Raw genomic sequence first — 20,398 nt, 5'->3', positions numbered from 1 at the left:
CCGCCCTGTCCCTGCCTACTTGCAACGACCCGCCCTAGGCGACGAGGTACAACTGGGCGGCGGTCCCTACGCTGGCTAAGTGCACTGGAAGACAAACAGGGAACACGCAAGGGAAGGGGCAGTAGCCACGGAACGCCACGAGGAAACGGGGCGGCGAACGAACAGTCAGGACCAGGACGAAGTGAGTACACCCGAGCGGGCACGGAGACAGGAGCAAGCCAGGGCAAGCAAAGCAGGTCAAGCAGAACTGCAGCAAGGCAGAAGCACGGCAGAAGCAGGCTGGAGCAAGCAGCAGTGGGGCCAGGAATCCAAAAGAATTACAAGCACTGAGGGAGAGCACAGGGCAGGTAATAAAGGGCAGGGGGCGGAGCTAACTCCGAGAGACCAGGCCGCGATAGGCTCTCCCACTCCTGAGCCTGCCACCCTGGTTGGTGGGAGATGGTGTCAGTCGAACAGGTCTGGCCTCAGGTGTGGATTGATTAATCCCAGGAGTATAGCTAGATGAAGTACCTGGCAGATCCCTAACATCCCTGCTCTGTTTACTTATTCCGATGCAGTGACGTAAAAAGTCTATTGCATCAGAATAAGGCCCGTTAGTGACCGACGTAAAAACTCTATGGGCCGGTCACTAACGGGTTAAAGCTATACATGTCTTAAGATGTCGCCTACTCACCAGACAATCTATGCCTACAAGCACCTAAACTGAACTGCATATGATCCTTCTTGGTGAGTGGTTGACAGAAGTGCAGCTTCCATGTTCCCATTTGATATGTAGCATGATCCACTATAGACCCCATTTTAGCATTGTGGGAGGAGGGAGATAGGCGTCTGCTTAGTTGGCACATTTGAAACTCCTTTTTTTTAGTGTGATCTAATTTAAAGAAACTCTGTCCTGGTGACAGATTTATTTTAAATCTGTAAAATGCTAAATATTTTTAATGTGCTTAACATATTTTCAGTATTTTACATTGTTAATGGATGCTTGAGTTAAATAAAGTAATTGAAATCTGTAACGCAGAATTTCTGGAAAAGCAACACAAATGGTTGATTTAATTTGGCTATCTGAGCTATTCCCAAACCCCAGCACATTGGCAGCAAACAACACGAATTTAAATGATGCTGATCCTGTCTGCACTTTCTTTATTTAAATAAGACTTCCTGCAGTGAAATACTGTTTTAATCATGCTGGCACATGAACTGTACTAGAGACAGATTGTGAGAACAAATAGAAAAGCATTCAATCCTAAACTAATATTAATAAATAGGAATTAAAATAAGTTTGGAGTCCCACACATGGCCTCATACTGTCTCTTTTTTGGCTTAAGTGTATGATTTTAATCTGAATTAACATAACAAATAATGCAATTAAAACGGATCTTTAGAACTACATTATACCTGCATTATAAAGTGTCGTTTGCCAAAATATCTTGATTAACAAATACATCTTTTCATGTCTGTTTACCCATTATTGAAAATAGTAGGAAACATGATACTAATATTATTGGTAATATGTTTCCAGTATTGAGTGTCAAGCATATAGCTGGATGGTGTCAGACACTAGTGTGTAAAAAAATATTAAAGGCTGAGTTACAAGTGCAGATGTGTGCCCATAACGAGCGTCGATACTTACAGGTCGATCATCGCTCGTTTAAAGGCCAATGTAAACTGTATGGGGACGCACAATCGTTAATACGGTCGTTCGATCCCCATACAGTTTATATAATGTCGGCAGCACATCCCATTTACACGGGGAGAAGTGCTACAAACAACCATGATTTTCAGGGCAGCAGAAAATTAAATCGGGCGATCGACCTTTTGCTTGTTCGTCAGATGATCGCTTCCCTGTTTTCACAATGTGTATGAACGCTCCTCCACCTGATCGTTGGCCCATGTAAACGGGCCTTAAGGCTCTATTCACACGACAGGGTCCGAGTGTCGGCCGATAAAAACGTCCGTTTTGGTCCCTGTCCGTTTTACAGTTAGAAAAAAAAATACCCTCCTCCTCACATGCACTTCGCACTGTGGGGAGGAGGAGAGAGCGAGCGATGGAAAACACGTCCGTCACTCGAAACACATTCCAGTGATGGCCGTGCATTACCCAGCCCCATAGACTTCTATGGGAGCCGGGAGAAAAGCCGAAGATAGGGCATGTCCCATTTTTTGACGGCCGAGTTTCCCGGGCCGTCAAAAAATCGGTCATGTCAATAGCCTCATTTGGGGTCTATTGTTCCTACTGCGGCCGTGTGACGGCCATTCTTTGAAACGCCGTCACACGGCTGGGAAACCCTGTCGTGTGAATAGGGCCTAAGAATAGGGCTCCACATTGACACAAGGTTGCCTCCAAACTGTTGTAAAATAGTGAGGGTATGTTCACACGGCCTATTTACGGACGTAATTCGGGCGTTTTTGCCCCGAATTACGTCTGAAAATAGCGCCTCAATAGCGCTGACAAACATCTGCCCATTGAAAGCAATGGGCAGACGTTTGTCTGTTCACACGAGGCGTATATTTACGCGCCGCTGTCAAAAGACGGCGCGTAAATAGCCGCCCGCGCCAAAGAAGTGACCTGTCACTTCTTTGGCCGTAATTAGAGCCGTTATTCATTGACTCCAATGAATAGCAGCGCTAATTACGGCCGTAATTGACGCGGCGTTCAAGCGCCTGCACATGCCGGTACGGCTGAAATTACGGGGATGTTTTCAGGCTGAAACATCCCCGTAATTTCAGCCGTAACGGACGCCCTCGTGTGAACATACCCTGACATTTGCACATGACTTCAATGTTTCTATGTGGGGAAAAAAGTTTGGCAGTAATCACAATATTTCCAACATGATCAGAATTCTTTCTTGCAAAGTATTGCAAAAATTATCCCTTTATTAGTTAACCAGATGACAATTACTACCAAAGGTATAATTTTTTTAATACTCTAGTCATTTTTACACAAAATTATCTTTTTTTTAATACCATCCAGATGGCACCAGCTAACACAGTACAACTTTATTTTGGCTGAATACCATTAAAGCGTACCTAACTTTTCATGAGACTTTTCAGAATAAGCTGTCATATGTGTGTACATGAGGAATAGCTATTTCTGGCCATTATAAGACTTGAATATGTCATTATTTAGCAGTTTTCCCTTCTGCAGGCTCTATCTCTAATTCTAAGTTGTCTTAGAACTAGTGGGCGAAGCCTAATGCCTATCATGTCTTCTATACACTCCACACAGAAGAGGAGAATCCTGCTCCCCTATTTCTTTCTATTACATATTGTAATGGGCGCGGTTGCGGACCACCACCTCCCCTTACCTGCTGACACCAGCGACCGCAGACCTTCCTCCTTTGGCCGACGTCTTCTTCCCCGGAGACGTCAGCACATCTGGCCACTTTGTCCTGTAATGTCCACGAGGGGGCGCGCGCTCGTTCCCGGCCTTAAAGGGCCAGCGCATATGTAATTAATTATTTCCCAAATCACCCTGGACTATAAAAAGCCCTTCCCTTTCACTCCTTGGCTAAGCGTTGTCGTTGTCTACCTATGTTCGTTTTGCAAATGGCCCCTTAGTCGTATCCTGCTCCCAGTGTTCCCGTACCCTGCTGCCTATATCCTGTATCCGGTGCTGTGTTTGTCCCTGAGCCTTTCTAGTGTTGGAGTCGTGTTGTGTTGTTGTCACACCTGCTGTTATACACCACGTTTAGCGTCACCTGTTACATCATGTCTGGTGTCATCTGCCACTCCTTGTGTCATCCGCCACGTCTGGCGCAACCTGCTACGTCAAGTCCCATCCTTTCCAACCAAAACCTCTGCTACTGTCTGGACTATCTCAGGTACCCTTGTACCCTTGTGCTACGAACTTTTCTATAGACTTTGAATAGACTGTGACTCTGCTACGACGGAGTGGCTTAGTGGGTCCACATACCCCTGGATCGTGACATATATATATATATATATATATATATATAAGCTTCAGCAGCATGGAGGAGATTATACAGCAGTAATTCAAGTGAATAGGAGCAGAGCTGCAGTAACCCAGCACGGCCACTACAGTGGTCGGAGCCTTCTGCTTCTGTCACCAACCCCTGCATAGCTTCCGACGGCAGCCGGAACAGCTTATCGGTGCAGGGTCTGGGTGTTGGACCTCCACCGATCATATACTGATGACCTACACTGTGGATAGGTCAACAGTATAAAAAAACGGCCCTCAACCTGGACAACCCCTTTAAGTCCTGCCAAGACTCCTTGACCCTTCTCTGCTTTTAGTTCAATGCTGAAATTGCCTTGAGCTGGAGACCAGAGTAATTTGACAAACAGGTTGCAATTAATTTGCTGCCTAACAACCTAATTGAAAAAGCTGTAATTTTAGTGTATTGTGTCCATAGCAACCAGACAGTGATACATGACTCGATGTCCTGCTCAGTCCTGGATTGGCATTATGTTGATGGAATAAAAGGTTTGAAGCAGATTAGCGGCACTCGCACTATAACATTTCCCATATCAGCCTGTGCTATTAATTAGATTTTTCTAAAAATAAATAAGTTGAGAGTCTTTTTAAATGTGCTTTACAGTTTACAATATATAATAGTTTCGTTGATGCATTTATATATTTATAGTTCGGTTTTCTTTTTTTTTTTTGTGTGACATCATGACTGTATTCTTTTATTCTTGGAAAATAATTCATAGCGGTTAATGAATTCGTTTTTTTAATCATTAATTAATAATAGTACAAATTCTAATTCTATAAGAAACCTCAAATCCACTCTTTCAGCTGAACAAATTATGTTAAATCCTACATTAGTATTTGCTGGAGGAATTGTAATCCAGAATTAATTTTATGATGCTTTAAATAACAGTAATTTTCCACTATGTACATATAATGAACAGTGCTGGCAATTTACACAAAGCTAATTTCTGATAAGACTGTGCCAGGGGAAAAGAAAATCTTTACAGTATATGAGTAACTTATGCAAAGTCAATTTTTCCTACAGCAATCACATCTGTCGATTTCATTCATTATGCAGTCATCAATCAGCCCATTTTCCTGTTCTGATCTTCTGAAATAATTCTTCTTGCTCTTACATTATTTATTATGTGGTTTGGTCATAAGGCAGAATAATTATCTGCTGCAATGCAAACAGCTAAATATCGCAACACAAAATACTGGGAATGTATGCTTCTTATTTCAGTTAAATTTAATATTTTGGGTTCATGAAAATATTACACTTTGAGAAGATTATAATTGGTTATTGTATAATTATAACGTGTATGAGTTTATTAATTAGTGGAATTGATAGCAGCAAATTAAAAATATGCAAAGCAGAAATTATCTAAAATCCATCCCAATGTAACCATATCCTACCCTGCTTTATGGAAAGTCATAGCCTATCTCTGCTTCAAAGTCATATGTACTGTAGAGGCAGCCCAGGCAGCTGCAATGGGGCCCTTGGTCCAGCCCTGGTTAGTCCTATTCTCTTTGTTTTTGAGAACCTATGAAGGACCTCTCTACAGGAGAACTGCATTGTTAGCAAACAAGAGAGTGAGGAATTGGCCCAATGTCATACAAAGGGCAATAAGGGGAAGACCCTCCTTACTGGGTGTCACAACCCAGGATTATAATGTGGAGTCAAGTTTGATCTTTGCTATGGTGTCCCCTCTCTTCTCTATATGCTTCTACTCTGCTAACTACATAAAGTCTGCCACATGCCAGCGCTTTCCTTGCTGTTAAAAGTAAAGAAACCAGTAGAGTAAGCCTTTGGGACCAGTATTTATAATATGCTGCCTTTGACTAAAGCAGCATATTATATTGACAGATCCACTGTATTTGAGGGCAAAATTTAGATCTACTGTAAATGCATATTCAAAGGTAGCTTTGATTAAGTGGCATACATACCATAGATGTGCCCACACAACTGCTACAGTGCTTGGGTGTGAGGGCCAGGGGACTGGGCCAGCGATAAGCTATGTAAACCGCTTGCCCTGACACCATGGTTACTAAGGGTCTGTGGGAGGAGTGGGGCAACAATGGACTATATTGACTTCTTGCACTGAAAGTGCTATAGCGGCTGCCTGCAGCTGCCACTAGGGGTGCTACAGGTATATACAGCTCCCAATGTGTTCAGTACTAGCTTTATGGAGACACTTCCCTATACAGATATGTTGTTGTCTTTCAGATAGTTATTGAAACATTGTGTTTTTTTGTTTTGTTTTTTTTATCTGAAATATATTAGTTTCCACACTGACCACTAGAGCAGACTCAATACACTGACAATTCCGGTTTTCTGCAGCTCTCTTGTCAGCTTTGCTGTATAGATTGCTGGAAGCCTAGATAAGACATGCCTGTCACTCTCTGGAGTAGGAGTCTGTGCTCCCTCACTTCTTGGAGACTGTAATACCCAATGACTTTTCTCTGTCAATTGACTCCCATTCATTGCAGCTACCATAAAATGCACACACACCCAGCTGTACTGTACAAACAAAACAGGAAATAAGTGTGTGCCTCCAATATGGCCGCCTAGGGGAAGTATTAAAAAATAAAAAGCTACGATATTGAAAAAAGAGAGCAAATACATTATTTATCTAGCAGACTTACATCTCATTAATAAAACTAAAATATAATACATGATTTATTCCATTCAAACCTGAAGTGTGCAGTGAAAACAATGTAACAATATTAACTAATAGATTTTGACATCATTTTTATTCCACTAACTCTAATTATACTTTTACATTATTCACAGTAAACTTTTTTTATTTTTTTTTTATTTGCCATAATTGGTTTCATATTTAGCTTTCAAGTTTCAATGATTCATTTTCCTGGATTCAGTCTGGAAAAGCAGTTACTTGTCAGGACAGATACACATGCTTCTAAAAACAGAAACTCCAAATGGGACACATAAAAAAATAATCGTAGCTAATCACAGGGTTAACCAGGCCCAGGAGTCAGAGGCTATATGTGGTTACTAAGATTAGCCAAAGAGGAGGGTTTAACAGTCCATTTGTCAGGCTGAATGCTTTCCCTCTGGACTCCATTAGTTGGGTCGAACTGTCAGAGATATATTGATAGAAGTCACCTGGCGAGTGATTTTGTGTATACATGATTTTCAGTTCTCGGAGCTAAATTAATAATAAAAGGATACTATTACTTAACAATGTCTCAACATACACAGGGCCAAATAGCAAGGCCATCTTAGTTTATGAGACAGGGCACCAAATAAATGAAATGTGTTATTTGTTTTTACTATTTTGTTATTAAATATTTTTTATTATTATTATTAGGCCCTGTTCACACAGAGTTTTTTGCAGGCAGAAAAAAAGGCAGATTTTGATCTGCCTGCAATTTCTTGCCACGATTTTTGCAGGTTTTTTTGCCCACGGACATTGAGCTCCGTGGGCAAAAAATGCTGTGAAAAACGCTTTCTCGGCTTCCCATTGATTTTAATGGGAGGTCAGAGGCGGAACGACGGCAAGAAAGAGCATGTCGCTTTTTTTACCCCCAAAAAAACCGCCTCCGTCTCCCATTTAAATCAATGGGGGGCGGTTTCGGAAGTTCTTTGGCGCTGATTCCAACGCAGTTACCACGTCAATCAGCGTAAAAAACTTTGAACAGGGCCTTATTATGATTATTATTATGATTATTATTATTACAACCAACAGAGTGAGTATTTATTAACAAAGGTGACCAAGTACTTCTTGATAACACTCATTGCAGGCAACAAATTTTACAAAGTAGGCATTGAGAAACCTGCAGATATCTTCATAGTTGGACCACAAATAAGTAATAGTGTGGGTGAGGTAGATTAATCTCTCTCTGTGAACACTTCACTCGTTTGTTTGTTTTTTTGGGTGTGATGCAGTGTTATGTAATATACATTTCATAGGAAAATATGTTTATTGTTATCAAAAAAGTGACATATTGTTTAAATCAAGTTTTTATGTTAAACATATTTTTTTTAAGAGTTTTGGGTGATTTTTGAATTATTTTTTTTTGTCATTATCTTTATGAAAAAATTAGTCTCAATTCTTGCCGTTTTCACTCTGGCCACTGAGCCTCACAATAGACTGAGACTTCCTGTTCTGTAGAGATCACTTTGCATCAGATATCTCATTATCATCACAGGCACTATTACCATGACAGGTAACGCCTCTATATAGATAACTCAGGATCCACAATGACCTTAGCGCAGGTCACAGAGCATGCCTATCAAAATCTACCATATAAGGCTGTGTTCACTGCGCTATTGATTCCGGCAAAACAGCGGAAACCTTTCACAACAGTGACAAACGTTAACCATTAGTGAAGTTTCCGTCACCATTGAGATCAATGGTGATGCAAACGGTAGCTAAGGTTTCCGTTTGCCTTTCCATTAAAGGGTTCGCCCGATGGAAAGCTCAGACGGAACCTCTCAATGGAAAGCAACGCTGATGTGAAAGGGCCCTAAGTCAATGGATCTCCTCCTATTCACAGGTTTCTAAGGTCCATGTGGCTACTGTAAAGCATATCTGTAAATGCTGTTAACAACAGCTTAGTCAAGATGGCTGCCCCCATAAATATGTACAGAAAATAGAATAAAAAAAATCTACAATCAAAAAATTATAACCGATTAGAAAAAAAACTTTGTTTCACGGGAAAAAAAATATAGGTGACACTTTCCCTTTAGCATATTAAAGTGCTGTAATAAATAAATGTGCCTGATTTTTTTTCCACAATGTTATCAAAGGGAATTTTGAGTGTGGGTGCGAGATTATTAACCATAGTTTGTATTATTTTTCATAATGATAAGAGAGAGGCTGTATAAGTCAATGTTATCTTCAGGCTAATACAAATACTTGTTTAGATTTTGAGTGTCTTTAGATTTTCTAGACAATATCATAAAGTCATGCGGTTTGTTTATTACTACAGATTTATGTTGGGGTGATGGAGAAAATAATGTATGGATTACAGAAGTAATGTGAAGTACTTTAAAACTAAGAGATTGTCTCATAACAGACTCAGATTGTAAAACCTTCAGGAAAAGTGATGGATAACTTAAATGTCTGACCCTTGTAGCCCATGTGATAAATTTGAGGATTTTAGTAATGAAATTCCTAGTTGCCATTTCATATGTTTCCTAATAAAGTGAGAAAGCGACTGACGGGAGGAACTAAATTCACACATTTTCTTAGTCTGTATATATTATGTAATCTTTCTTAAATCATTTAGATGTGAGGAGTAGAGTGAAGAGTCTATACGCAGGTCAGATGTGTGATATTGAAGTATGTATCTTTATGATTTAGAAGTCACGCAATACTTACATTGATTTATTACATTGCAAATTATTAATAAAGTATAAAAGGATAATTAATTTACACTTTTAAAGCCAATTTGTAAACAAGTAAAACCTTAGGCCCCATGCACAGGATCGTAAAAACTCCCGTAATTACGGGCCGTAATTACGGCCCGTAATTACGGGCCCATAGACTTCTATTGGCCACGGGTACCTCCCCGTATGCTTATGGGAAGGTGCCCGTGCCGTTGAAAAAGATAGAACATGTCCTATTTCAGGCCGTAATTACGGCACGGGCAGCCCATAGAAGTCTATGGGGCTCCCGTAATTGACTACGTGTGTGCACCCGTAATTACGGGAGCGTTGCTAGGCGACGTCAGTTAATAGTCACTATCCAGGGTGCTGAAAGAGTTAAACGATCGACAGTAACTGTTTCAGCACCCTGGATCACAATATAGATAAAGCTGTAAAAAAAAAAAAAAGACGTTCATACTTACCCAGAACTCCCTGCTTCTTCCTCCAGTCCGGCCTCCTCGGATGACGTTACAGCCCATGTGACCGCTGCAGCCAATCACAGGCCAATCACTGGCTGCAGCGGTCACATGGACTGCGCGTCATCCAGGGAGGTCGGACAGGATGTCAGGAGAGGGACGCGTCACCAAGACAACGGCCGGGTAAGTATGAATTTATTTTACTTTTATTACGGAAAGGGCTGTCCCTTCTCTCTATCCTGCACTGATAGAGAGAAGGGCTGCCGATTAGTGCAGTGCAATTTTGCAGCCAAAAATGTGCCCGTAAATACGGGTGGAATACGGGTGACACCGGACCCGTATTTACGGGCACGGGTCCGTAAATACTGGTGCAATACGGGTCGAATACGTGTGACCAAGGACCCGTGTTTACGCCAGTATTTACAGGTGGACAAAAATACGGTCGTGTGCATGAGGCCTTAAAGAGGGTTTCCAGGATTTTACATTGATGCCTTAGTATAAGCCATTAATGTATGATTGGTTGGGGTCCCACTCCCAAAGCCCCAACTGATAAGCACAACAAAGGGGCAGTGGCGCATTCTGAGGGTATGTTCACACGGCTTATTTTCAGGCCGTAAACGCATGGAAAAACGGCTGAAAAAACTGAAGCTGCACGCCTCCAAACATCTGCCCATTGATTTCAATGGGAAAAATTGCGTTTTGTTCCAATGGTGCCCGTTTTTTACACGGCCGTTTGAAAAAACGGCGTGTAAAAAAAGCCCTGTAAAAATAAGTGCATGTCACTTCTTGAGACTTTTCGGAGCCGTTTTTTTATTGTGTCAATGAAAAAACAGCTGCAAAAAAAGCCTCAAAAAACGTTTGTGGTTTCAAAAACGATTGAAAATCAGAGGCTGTTTTCCCTTGAAACGTATTCCCTTCCTTATTTTACAGCCGTTTTGTGCAGCCCTTTGACTGCAGCACTGACACAGCAAGAACCTCCATGCCGCAGTACCTGGTACTATAGCTTAGCTCCGTTCACTTTAATGGACTGCGCTACAGACTTCATTCATATGGATAGATTTTACTGTGTCAGGTACTGCAGTTAAGGGGCTGCTGCCCCCCATTCTGCTTATCGGTGGGCTGCATATTGACTAGAAAGGATTAATACATTTCACTTCCATCACATACCCCCAGAAAATTGAGAAAGAAGTATTCGGGCATCAGCATTCCTACAAAGATTCCATGTTTATTAATCCATTAAGTGTACAACCAGCAACGTTTTATCTTCAGAGAAGTCTTTCTCAAGCAGTGAAACACATCTCATACATAGTTCTAAATACACAATAAGGGTCTACAATCCGATACCAACATGACAAACACCTGTAATCAAAAACAATATACAATAGATGCTAGAAGTAAGCTAGGCAGGATAGAAAAAGCTAGCTTACTTAAATCCTTGGAAGACCAATAAATCCTATCCGGAATTTTAATGGCTAAAGCAACACATGACAAAATGCAGCTTGGATTCGTAAGTCCAATCTAATCAATGACCGAGAAAGGCAGGCTCAATTGATGGTTCGTGCCAGGGCCACAGAGTACCCAATGAGCTGTCTTGAAGGGCGGGCTCTGGGGTTGTATCTCAACAACATCTGTGAGTCGAGTAGATTTTCACAGTCAATTATAAGTGTTGGGGCATGCTCAGTAGGGTTACTTGGACGCTGTTACAAGTGCAATGGTAATCTTGGTAATCTTTAGAATTAGGTCATACAATGATATTATCCAATGATTTTATGCCTGTCAAAGTTTGAAGTTCACAGTCTCAGACATGGGTGAAGACTGATACCAGCTAAGCTGCAATGGCGACTCACATTAATTCAGTGCATACAGGGCTTCACAATATAACTTGGTGTTATACAATGATATTAGCTTGGAAATAAATGCCCGTAATGTCGGGCAGAAAAAAACACAGTTCGTGATTTTTTTCACTTCCACGAATCCTCAATGAAACTTTGCACTGCACATGCACCAAAATTTACGTGCGCACTTCTGCAATGCAAAGAACAAGGGGAAGACTGTCTCTGACTGTGGTTAGGTGGGGACCTGTCACCTGTCCTCACATCACGATAGACCGATACCAGTGCGGGACTTGGTGGGGATGGAGTGAGTCGGACTCACCTTTTACAGCCCCGCTTGCAGCCTTCCCTCCCTAAGTGGGAAAGCTACAAGCGGGGCTGTGATTGGCGAGTCCCACTCCAGTACCAGCAGAGGCAGCAGCCAGCAGTGCAGTGTGCACCTGGCGATCCCTGATCCACAGCAGACTCCAACAACCAACACTGTGACTGACTGTCCGAGCGAGTGTGTGACCTTTTCTCCCTGGCTCTGGCCAGCGGGAGATTACTAAAATGCGTGCTCAACTGACTTGTACTAGTTAGCTAGCAAGTTTATATGACACTGTCAATGAATATTGAGTATCGTATTCTCTGTAGTGTAGTGGTTGGCATGTTTGCCTTACATATGAAAGGTCCCTGGTTCAAAGATGGGCAGAATTAATATTTCAATTGTATTACTTTAATTGTTTTTTAATTCAACTTGAGTTGTGCCTGTACTCATCTTTACAATCCCACTCGTGTTCTCACTTTTAAAAAGGTGTTACTTATGCTCTTTATTATCACAAACTCAAATTTTGTAATGTGACCGTAAAAATGTTGGTCTGTCCGTGATTTTTAGCTCCATTGTCAGAAATTACTGAAGTGGAGGTTGGCAACCCTGCTTCTATGAGGCCGAAACTTCACTGGGTGCAAATAGTTATTTCTGTTAAAGTTCATTGCATGGGTATGAGTGAACACATTGGCATGGACTGCTGTAATGGCAGGAAGGAGGTGAAGGGAACAAGTGAGCCCTAATCTACCCACCGCCCTGTCCCTGCCTACTTGCAACGACCCGCCCTAGGCGACGGGGTACAACTTGGCGGCGGTCCCTACGCTGTCTAAGTGCAAGGGAGGACAAACAGGGAACACGCAAGGGAAGGGGCGGTAGCCCACGGAACGCCGCGAGGAAACGGAGCGGTGAATGAGTCAGTCAGGATAAGGATGAAGTGGAGTATACCAACGAGAGCACGGAGCAGGAAGCAAGCCAGGGGCAAAGCGAAGCAGGATAAGCGGAACTGAAGCAAGGCAGAAGCACGGCAGAAGCAGGCTGGAGCAAGGCAGCAGTGGGGCCAGGAATCCTAGAAGAATAACAAGCACTGAGGAAGAGAACACGGCAGGTATAAATGGACAGGGGGCGGAGCTAACTCCGACTGACCAGGCCGCGATAGGCTCTCCCACTCCTGAGCCTGCCACCCTGGTTGGTGGGAGCCGGTGTCAGTCTAAGAGGTCTGGCCTCAGGTGTCGACTGATTAATCCCGGGAGTATACCCAGACGTAGTACCTGGCAGATCCTTTACAACTGCTGCATCATTTACTGCATTTGACCACACCAGTGATTTTTTTATTTTTTATATTTTTTCCGCTGTTCATTCTATTCTTTTTCCAATATTCTAAAAAACAAGTATGTAAATTCTAGTTTATTATGCTGTCCAACAACTTTAAATGCCAGGATAGTCTTCATTTGTATCAATGACAGCTGGGTTTCCCATGAAGAACACAGACACAGTTCTGTCTTAACCATAGCAATATACACTGCGCTCTTTGTGCTAGTGCCCCATCCTCTATATATTAAGGAGAACACGTGACCTTCCGAAACCAATGCTAGGTCAGAACTGCCAGGTCTAAAGATGATTTAGGTGTCACAATATCAGGGCAGTTACACACCCAAAACTGAAGTGTAAAGAAATAAATCTATAATTTTTTTTTTATACTTTTGTATAGTTTAAAACAATAAAATAAAAAAACAAACACCACAACGACACTATCTATAGTTCTTGCCTCGCCGTGGTGAAACCGGCCTAAGTGCCTGGATGAGAGCAGCACTGTATCTGTAAAAAGTGCGAAGGGGCCATGGCCATGATAGCAAATCCTAGGGATATACCATCATATCTTTGAAAACTTCTTAACCCCTTCTCCCCGCAGATTTTCATTTTCGTTTTTTCCTCCCCACCTTCCAAAAGCCATAATGTCTATGTTTTTCCGTCGATATAGTACTAGGAGGGCTTGATTTTTGTGGGACGAGTTGTAGTTTTTCATAGCACCATTTATTTTGCCATATAATCTACTAGGAAATAGGAAAAAAATTATTTGTGGGGTAGAAAATGAAAAAAAACAGCGATTCCCCCATGGTTTTTTGCGCGCCGTTTTTACGGAATTCACTGTGCAATTAAAACAACATGTTAACTTTATTCTGTGGGCCAATATGATTATGGCAATACCAAATATATATAGTTTTTTCTATGTGTAAAAAAGAAAATTAAATTTGTGTCGCCAAATTCCGAGACCCATAACTTTTTTATTTTTCCGTCGATTAAGTGGTATGAGCGCTTATTTTTTGCGGCATAAGCTGTAATTTTTAATAATACCATTTTGGTGTACATGCGACGGTTTGATCACTTTTTATTTCATTTTTTGTGGAAGATTAGGTGACCAAAAAGTAGAGATATTGGCGGTTAGAAGTTTTTTTTTTACGGCGTTCACCGTGAGGGTTAAATAATGATAACATTTAATAGTTCAGACTTTTACGGACGTGGCGATTGCAATTATGTTTATTTTTTTTACTATGCTCTAGGGCGAAAATGGGAAAAGGGGGGTTTGTTGAAATTTTTATATTTTTTTTGCACAAAAAAAAACACTTTATTTAACTCATTTTTACTTTTTTTATTAGTCCCTCTAGGGGACTTCAACCAGCGATCGTTAGATCGCTTGCACGATATACTCTATCATGATTCTGACAGTCATCTATTAAGCCTTGCTAGAGGCAGGGCTTAATAGGTGCACAAAGATGGCGGACCTGGGGACCTTCATTAAGCCCCCAGGCAGCTATAGCAACCATCGCCCCCCCCCCCGTGATTGTGTTACGGTGGGCGTGATGAGCTGTTAGAGGGGGTCGCCCCCCTCTTTCTAATGATTTAAATGCTGCGGTCGCTATTGACCGCAGCATTTAACGAGTTAAATGAGCGGCATCGCGCTCGAGTGCGATGCTGCTCGTTACTCTGAAGTGTCGGCTGTAGCAAACAGCCGACACCGGCATCGTATGGAGCGGGTTCACTCCGTGAGCCCGTTCCATACATCCCCTACGCGACTTTGGTGTATGGATACATCAAATGTCGGGAAGGGGTTAGAAAAGGATTGTCCCACAATTAAATATTACATTTCTCTGTTAGATCACACAAAACATAACTCATGTTTCCATTGGAATATTTTTAAACCATTCTCCTGTATCTAAATATTGACGTTCCTCACTTGTTATGGCGACCCTCCTGTTCTTATATATCCCAGAACATCCAACTAATGTGTTCAGTGCTTGTGAGAAGATGGCGCTTCTACTGTGCCGAATTATTTTGTCTGGCCCAATAGCAGGAATCACTGTGTCACCCGTGCACAAAAGAATCTGTGTGGTTGGATGGTTGGACTGAGCTACTGAGCTATGTGTCCATCGGCATTAGGTGGACCAGGAACGGACACAGAAAGCAGCGGGCTCCTGTGCAAAAACAGCATGTGGGACCTTTTCTTTCCAATTGCTAATTTAATTATAAGTTGGCTATCCAGAAAGTCTCTCCACGATGTGCCAGTTCACCAGTAATAAACTGCCATTGAATCATTAGCACAATCCCTTGCATGCAATCTAGTAGATCGTATGAAATAACTTTTTTTCTTTGAAGGTGGCAGTGGGCCCCCTTTAGCTACAGGGCCCGTTGTGCAACTGCACGGGTTAGACATATGGGATGTCTGACTTGAAGTAGACGTTCTCAGAGAAAATAAAAAGAACACCAGGGCGTGCCCTAAGAAGTATGTAACACCAATATCTACACATAGGAACATTTTTTAAATAGATTCCAATAGAAAAATTTTCTGTATTGTGCAGTCTAAGAGAGAATTTGATATTTAATCATGGGAGAACCCCTTTAAAGGGAACCTGTCACCAGAATTTCACCTATTAAACCAGCAATACCTGGTGGTAGTGGGTGAAAAATCATTTCTATATAACCTATAATTGTCTTCTTAGTCGGCTCTGTAGCTTTAGTATTCAGCTTTTTAGTGTTCCCACACCGTGTGCTAATGACCATAAGAGTCATATGTTAGTTAGAAAAGAGTCAAATCTTCATTCCTCTAGTCTTTCCGAGTTTACCCCGCCTCCTTACTTTTAAATGACAGCTCCTCGCCTTCCCCCAGCACACAAAATCCCGCAGTTGTGCATTGATGTCCTCTTCTGTTGTGTGCGCACAACGGGACACCGGATTATTATGAAAAAAGGTGCGAAATGTTTGCAGACCGTTATTTACATTCGGAGGAGGAGTTTCGGAAAGGTGATATTGGCAATTCACTTTTTATAGCAGCTGCCAGTGAGGGATAAGTAAAGTTCAATAGGTGAAATGCTGGTGACAGGTTCCCTTTAAGGGCAAAGCCCCACGTGGCGGAATTGCTCTGGAATTCCGCTGCGGACACTCCGCAGCGTTAATCCGCAGCGGACCCGTTTCTCCATTGCCTTCCACTTCTTTTTAGTAGGCTTCGTTTAGACGAGGCGGAAAATTCCGCTGCGGAGCATAGGCTGCGGTGCGGAATTTGGTGTCCGCAGCATACAATGGATGTTGCGGACGTGTGGCGGACTGGTTGCGGACTCATTGCAGAAGTTCTCCATTGACTTCAATGGAGATTCTAAATTCCGCAATGAAGTCTGCAGATGTCATGTACATGTTATGTGTGCTGCGGATGCGTATTGGTTTTTTAACATGACATTTCTTCATTCTGGCTGGACCTATGTATTTCTAGGTCTACAGCCAGACTGAGGAAGTCAATGGGGCTCCCGTAATTACGGGTGACTACGTGTGTGCACCCATAATTACGGGTGACTGTGTGTGCACCCATAATTACGGGTGACTACGTGTGTGCACCCGTAATTATGGGAGCGTTGCTAGGCAACGTCAGTAAATAGTCACTGTCCAGGGTGCTGAAAGAGTTAAGCGATTGGCAGTAACTGTTTCAGCACCCTGGACAGTGACTACCGATCACAATATACATCAACCTGTAAAAAAAAATAGAAGTTCATACTTACCGATAACTCCCTGCTTCTTTCTCCAGTCCGGCTTCCCAGGAAGACGTTTCAGTCTAAGTGACGGCTGCAGCCAATCACAGGCTGCAGCGGTCACATGGACTTCCGCGTCATCCAGGGAGGTCGGGCTGGATGCCGAAAGAGGGACGCGTCACCAAGACAACGGCCGGTAAGTATGAAATTCTTTTACTTTCACTAGGGAAAGTGCTGTCCCTTCTCTCTATCCTGCACTGATAGAGAGAAGGGAAAGTGCTTTCACCTCAATACGCAACGGCCAATCCGCATCAATTTACTGCACATTTTGGGCAGATCCGCCACAGAATCTGCAACGCAGATTCTTTGCGGCATTGATGCGGACAGTTGCGGAAGAAAACCGCCACGTGGGGCCATGCCCTAAGGAGCATGAAGATCGAGTAGTATAACCTGTTGCCTAGCAAGCCCTGTGTTCGCTGAATTGATTCCTCCCTAAAGAAAAATTACAGTTGAAAACACCAGTTTACAAACAGAACATCTGTTTAGACAGACCTATAACATTTCCTAATCTCACCCCTTTCCTTGGTCCCACTTTTACATTCGTTATCAGAAATTGACCCCTGAATTCAGCTGTATCCCCCACACACTGTGCACCCTAATGGAATACACAGATACTGGCTGGTGACCAGCTCATGCAGCTTTATGTTACTACCCCATATGTATAAAAGATGGCTGGACCATTGTACTGAACAAACACTTTTACATTTTGTGTCTCCTTTATTTCCTCATAGAGTGTAAGCTCTTGCGAGCAGGGTCCTCACTCCTCTTATGTGAATTGTTCATTCGTTTTATCACTATATAATGTCTGATATTGTCTGTACATGTCCCCTCTGAATTGTAAAGTGCTGCGGAATATGTCGGCACTATATGAATAAAGATTATTATTATCTGTAGAGATAAATTACTAAAGTATTAAAGCAATGATTTGTCTTATAAGGAGTTTGATTAAAAGTAGAAGCCTAAAAGAAATCTTTGGATTTTGATAGGACATTTTCCTCCTCTTATTGTGCAAATAAATGTAGAAATTATTTGTAGCTTGTCGGGAATTGCAAACAAAACTAAGGAAACATAACCTGGCTGCTAGCGAGTACTTTAAGTGAAATAGCAGCTTTTCTGTGTTTTTCTTTAGACTGATGTTGTAGCTATTAAAGTACATATTGCATTGAGGAAGAGGACAAAGGGCATAGTGAAGGATCAAAAGAACTCTGCAGAGACACAATAAATCACAGAATCAAGTTGAATCTTTGTTTCCTTCATACTGTGTGTGTGCTTTTTGTGGGGTTTTTTTCACGCCTTATAAGACAAAATGTTCTTTTCTTTTCTCTTAGATACCAGTGCCGCTCTAAAAGAAAATTAAGATGTTCACAAATTCTCAGGGCATCAATTATTTTCACTGTTTCTAGTAAACTACAATTAATACAACTGATATAGTACATTATGTTCCGGTTTTAATGCAAGCATTACCATACTTTCATTACCATACTTTCATTACCATACTTTCTATTCAACCTGACTGAGAATGTAATTCCTTTTACTAAAAAATATTTGTGTGTTTATATTACCAGATTTAGGTGTAATGGATTTCCATTATTTATATAAAAGTTATAGCTGTATATCTTGTAAATATATCTTTCATTCAAAACATTCAGGGCAAGGTGTGTGTGTGTGTGTGTGTGTTTGTTTGTTTGTTTGTTTGTTTGTTTGTTTGTATATATATATATATGTGTGTGTGTGTGTGTGTTTATATAATAGATATATGTATGGCCCATATTGGCCATATTATTTCCTAAGTAATTGCACCAGACATGTAATTATACCAGCTATAATGCCCATAATAACAAACATAATACTTGCAAGAAAAGAAAAAAAACACATAAAATAACAGCCATAATATTTATAAAATAAACTATGGCACTATAGCTTATATTTTTATAACACCAGCTGTATTTTAAATATCCTGCAAGCAATAGTGAATACATATTGTAAGATAAAGGGCCCACATACTACAGTCATAGTTGCCCATATAATACCAGCTATTGTGCCCACTTACCTGCTTTGCAGTGCTGCACTGCTTTTTCCTCCGCTGGCTGACATACAGTCACATGTGAGCAGGGAATCAGCCACTTTTATGTTCAGGCTAGCATCATGGCTTCCGTTATTTTCTCTGCCGGACTCCGTGTATACGGAGATATTCTTCCCTAGAATCAATGTGGAACATTCCACAATTTTGTTTTTATTGGACTCGTACAATACCTGCCCGGAAAATACCTCCATATGCTTCTGTATGAAAACAGTGGAAGCCATATTAAGGCTCAGTACAAAAGTGATCGGTAATATGGCCATGTGCATGAGCCCTAAGTGTTGTTACTTTTTTTATGAGGGGGAGAAATATTGGAGGAATATGAGGCGGAATATTAAGTTAAGAAAATGAGTCTATTAAATGCTTTGTCTTCTTCTACAGCAAATCGTGGAGATTGCTAAACCAGCAGAAGCACCTTTCCCAGTACCACTTGAAGAGGGGATACCCTGTGAAATGTATGCAAAATACCTAGCGCCACCAGTTCAAAGAGAAGACATAGCATCGGTTGAGGTATGTATCATTTGACTTTAAGAAGTTTCGAACAAGTTTCGAACAAAATGTTCTATGATGTCCATATAAACAGGGGTTCATTGAGCCCACCCTTCATCTATATACAACCTGTGCAACTTTTAAAGTGGTTTTCCCAACAAAGTAAGTGATGGCATATTGCTAGGGACCCCCACCGATTCTTAGAATAATGCTAAGCTCTTCATTTCAGTGTTTCCCTTCACAGCGATGCTCTCGGCCACCCACTGTACAGTGAACTTACAACATAGCCCCATCCCCTGCACTGTGGAGATCCTAGCAGTATCCCATAACATTGTATGAAGGGAATCTCCCTCTAAATTAAATTGCAATATTTTGTTGTTATCATTGAACATGCAGGAAATATTACCAATGGGGAGTATTTTATGAATCAACTCTAAGATATAGTTACTGTTGGATATTTGGTGGCAATTATTGTGTCAGAGTCTGTGCCCACTGGAGGATCTTTTCTTAAAAAAAAACAAGTCCCACCAAAATAAAAATAATTACTAGTAAATATAAGTCATTACATTTTTCTTTACCTTTTTGTAGCTATAGTTGTTTCTGGGCATGCTGGATTGCAAACAATATTGAAATCATTGTAACTCTAAGAGGGGATGTCACTCAGCTTTCCAGACACCTGAATAGCATTCTGTTATACAGCGTGACTGCAGATATATCACTACATAAGACAGATTTACCATCCAGAACTCTTTGTTGTAACCTACTTTACCAGGATGAGATGTAACAAAAAATAAATGGATGAATAGAATATTTCCAACTTGAAAGAAAAAAATCTCAAGTTGAATTTACAGTAGTTGAGTTGTATTTATTGGT

The 20,398-nt window shown here is 41.4% G+C and overlaps 1 protein-coding gene across 2 annotated transcripts in view; it reads left to right on the top strand.

Annotated features, from left to right (window-relative positions):
- The window catches only part of CABCOCO1 (ciliary associated calcium binding coiled-coil 1), a 106,242-nt gene that overhangs the window by 72,084 nt on the left and 13,760 nt on the right, over nt 1-20,398 (top strand). For both annotated transcript variants that reach the window (XM_075842642.1, XM_075842641.1), the window contains exon 6: nt 19,418-19,546. In XM_075842642.1, the coding sequence (XP_075698757.1) occupies nt 19,418-19,546 (129 nt within the window). The remainder of the gene's footprint in view (nt 1-19,417; nt 19,547-20,398) is intronic.

The sequence above is a fragment of the Rhinoderma darwinii genome, chromosome 11 (assembly GCF_050947455.1).
Source record: "Rhinoderma darwinii isolate aRhiDar2 chromosome 11, aRhiDar2.hap1, whole genome shotgun sequence".
NCBI lineage: Eukaryota > Metazoa > Chordata > Amphibia > Anura > Rhinodermatidae > Rhinoderma > Rhinoderma darwinii.
Note: the sequence above shows the minus strand (reverse complement) of the source record. Positions and strands in the feature narration are given on the sequence as shown.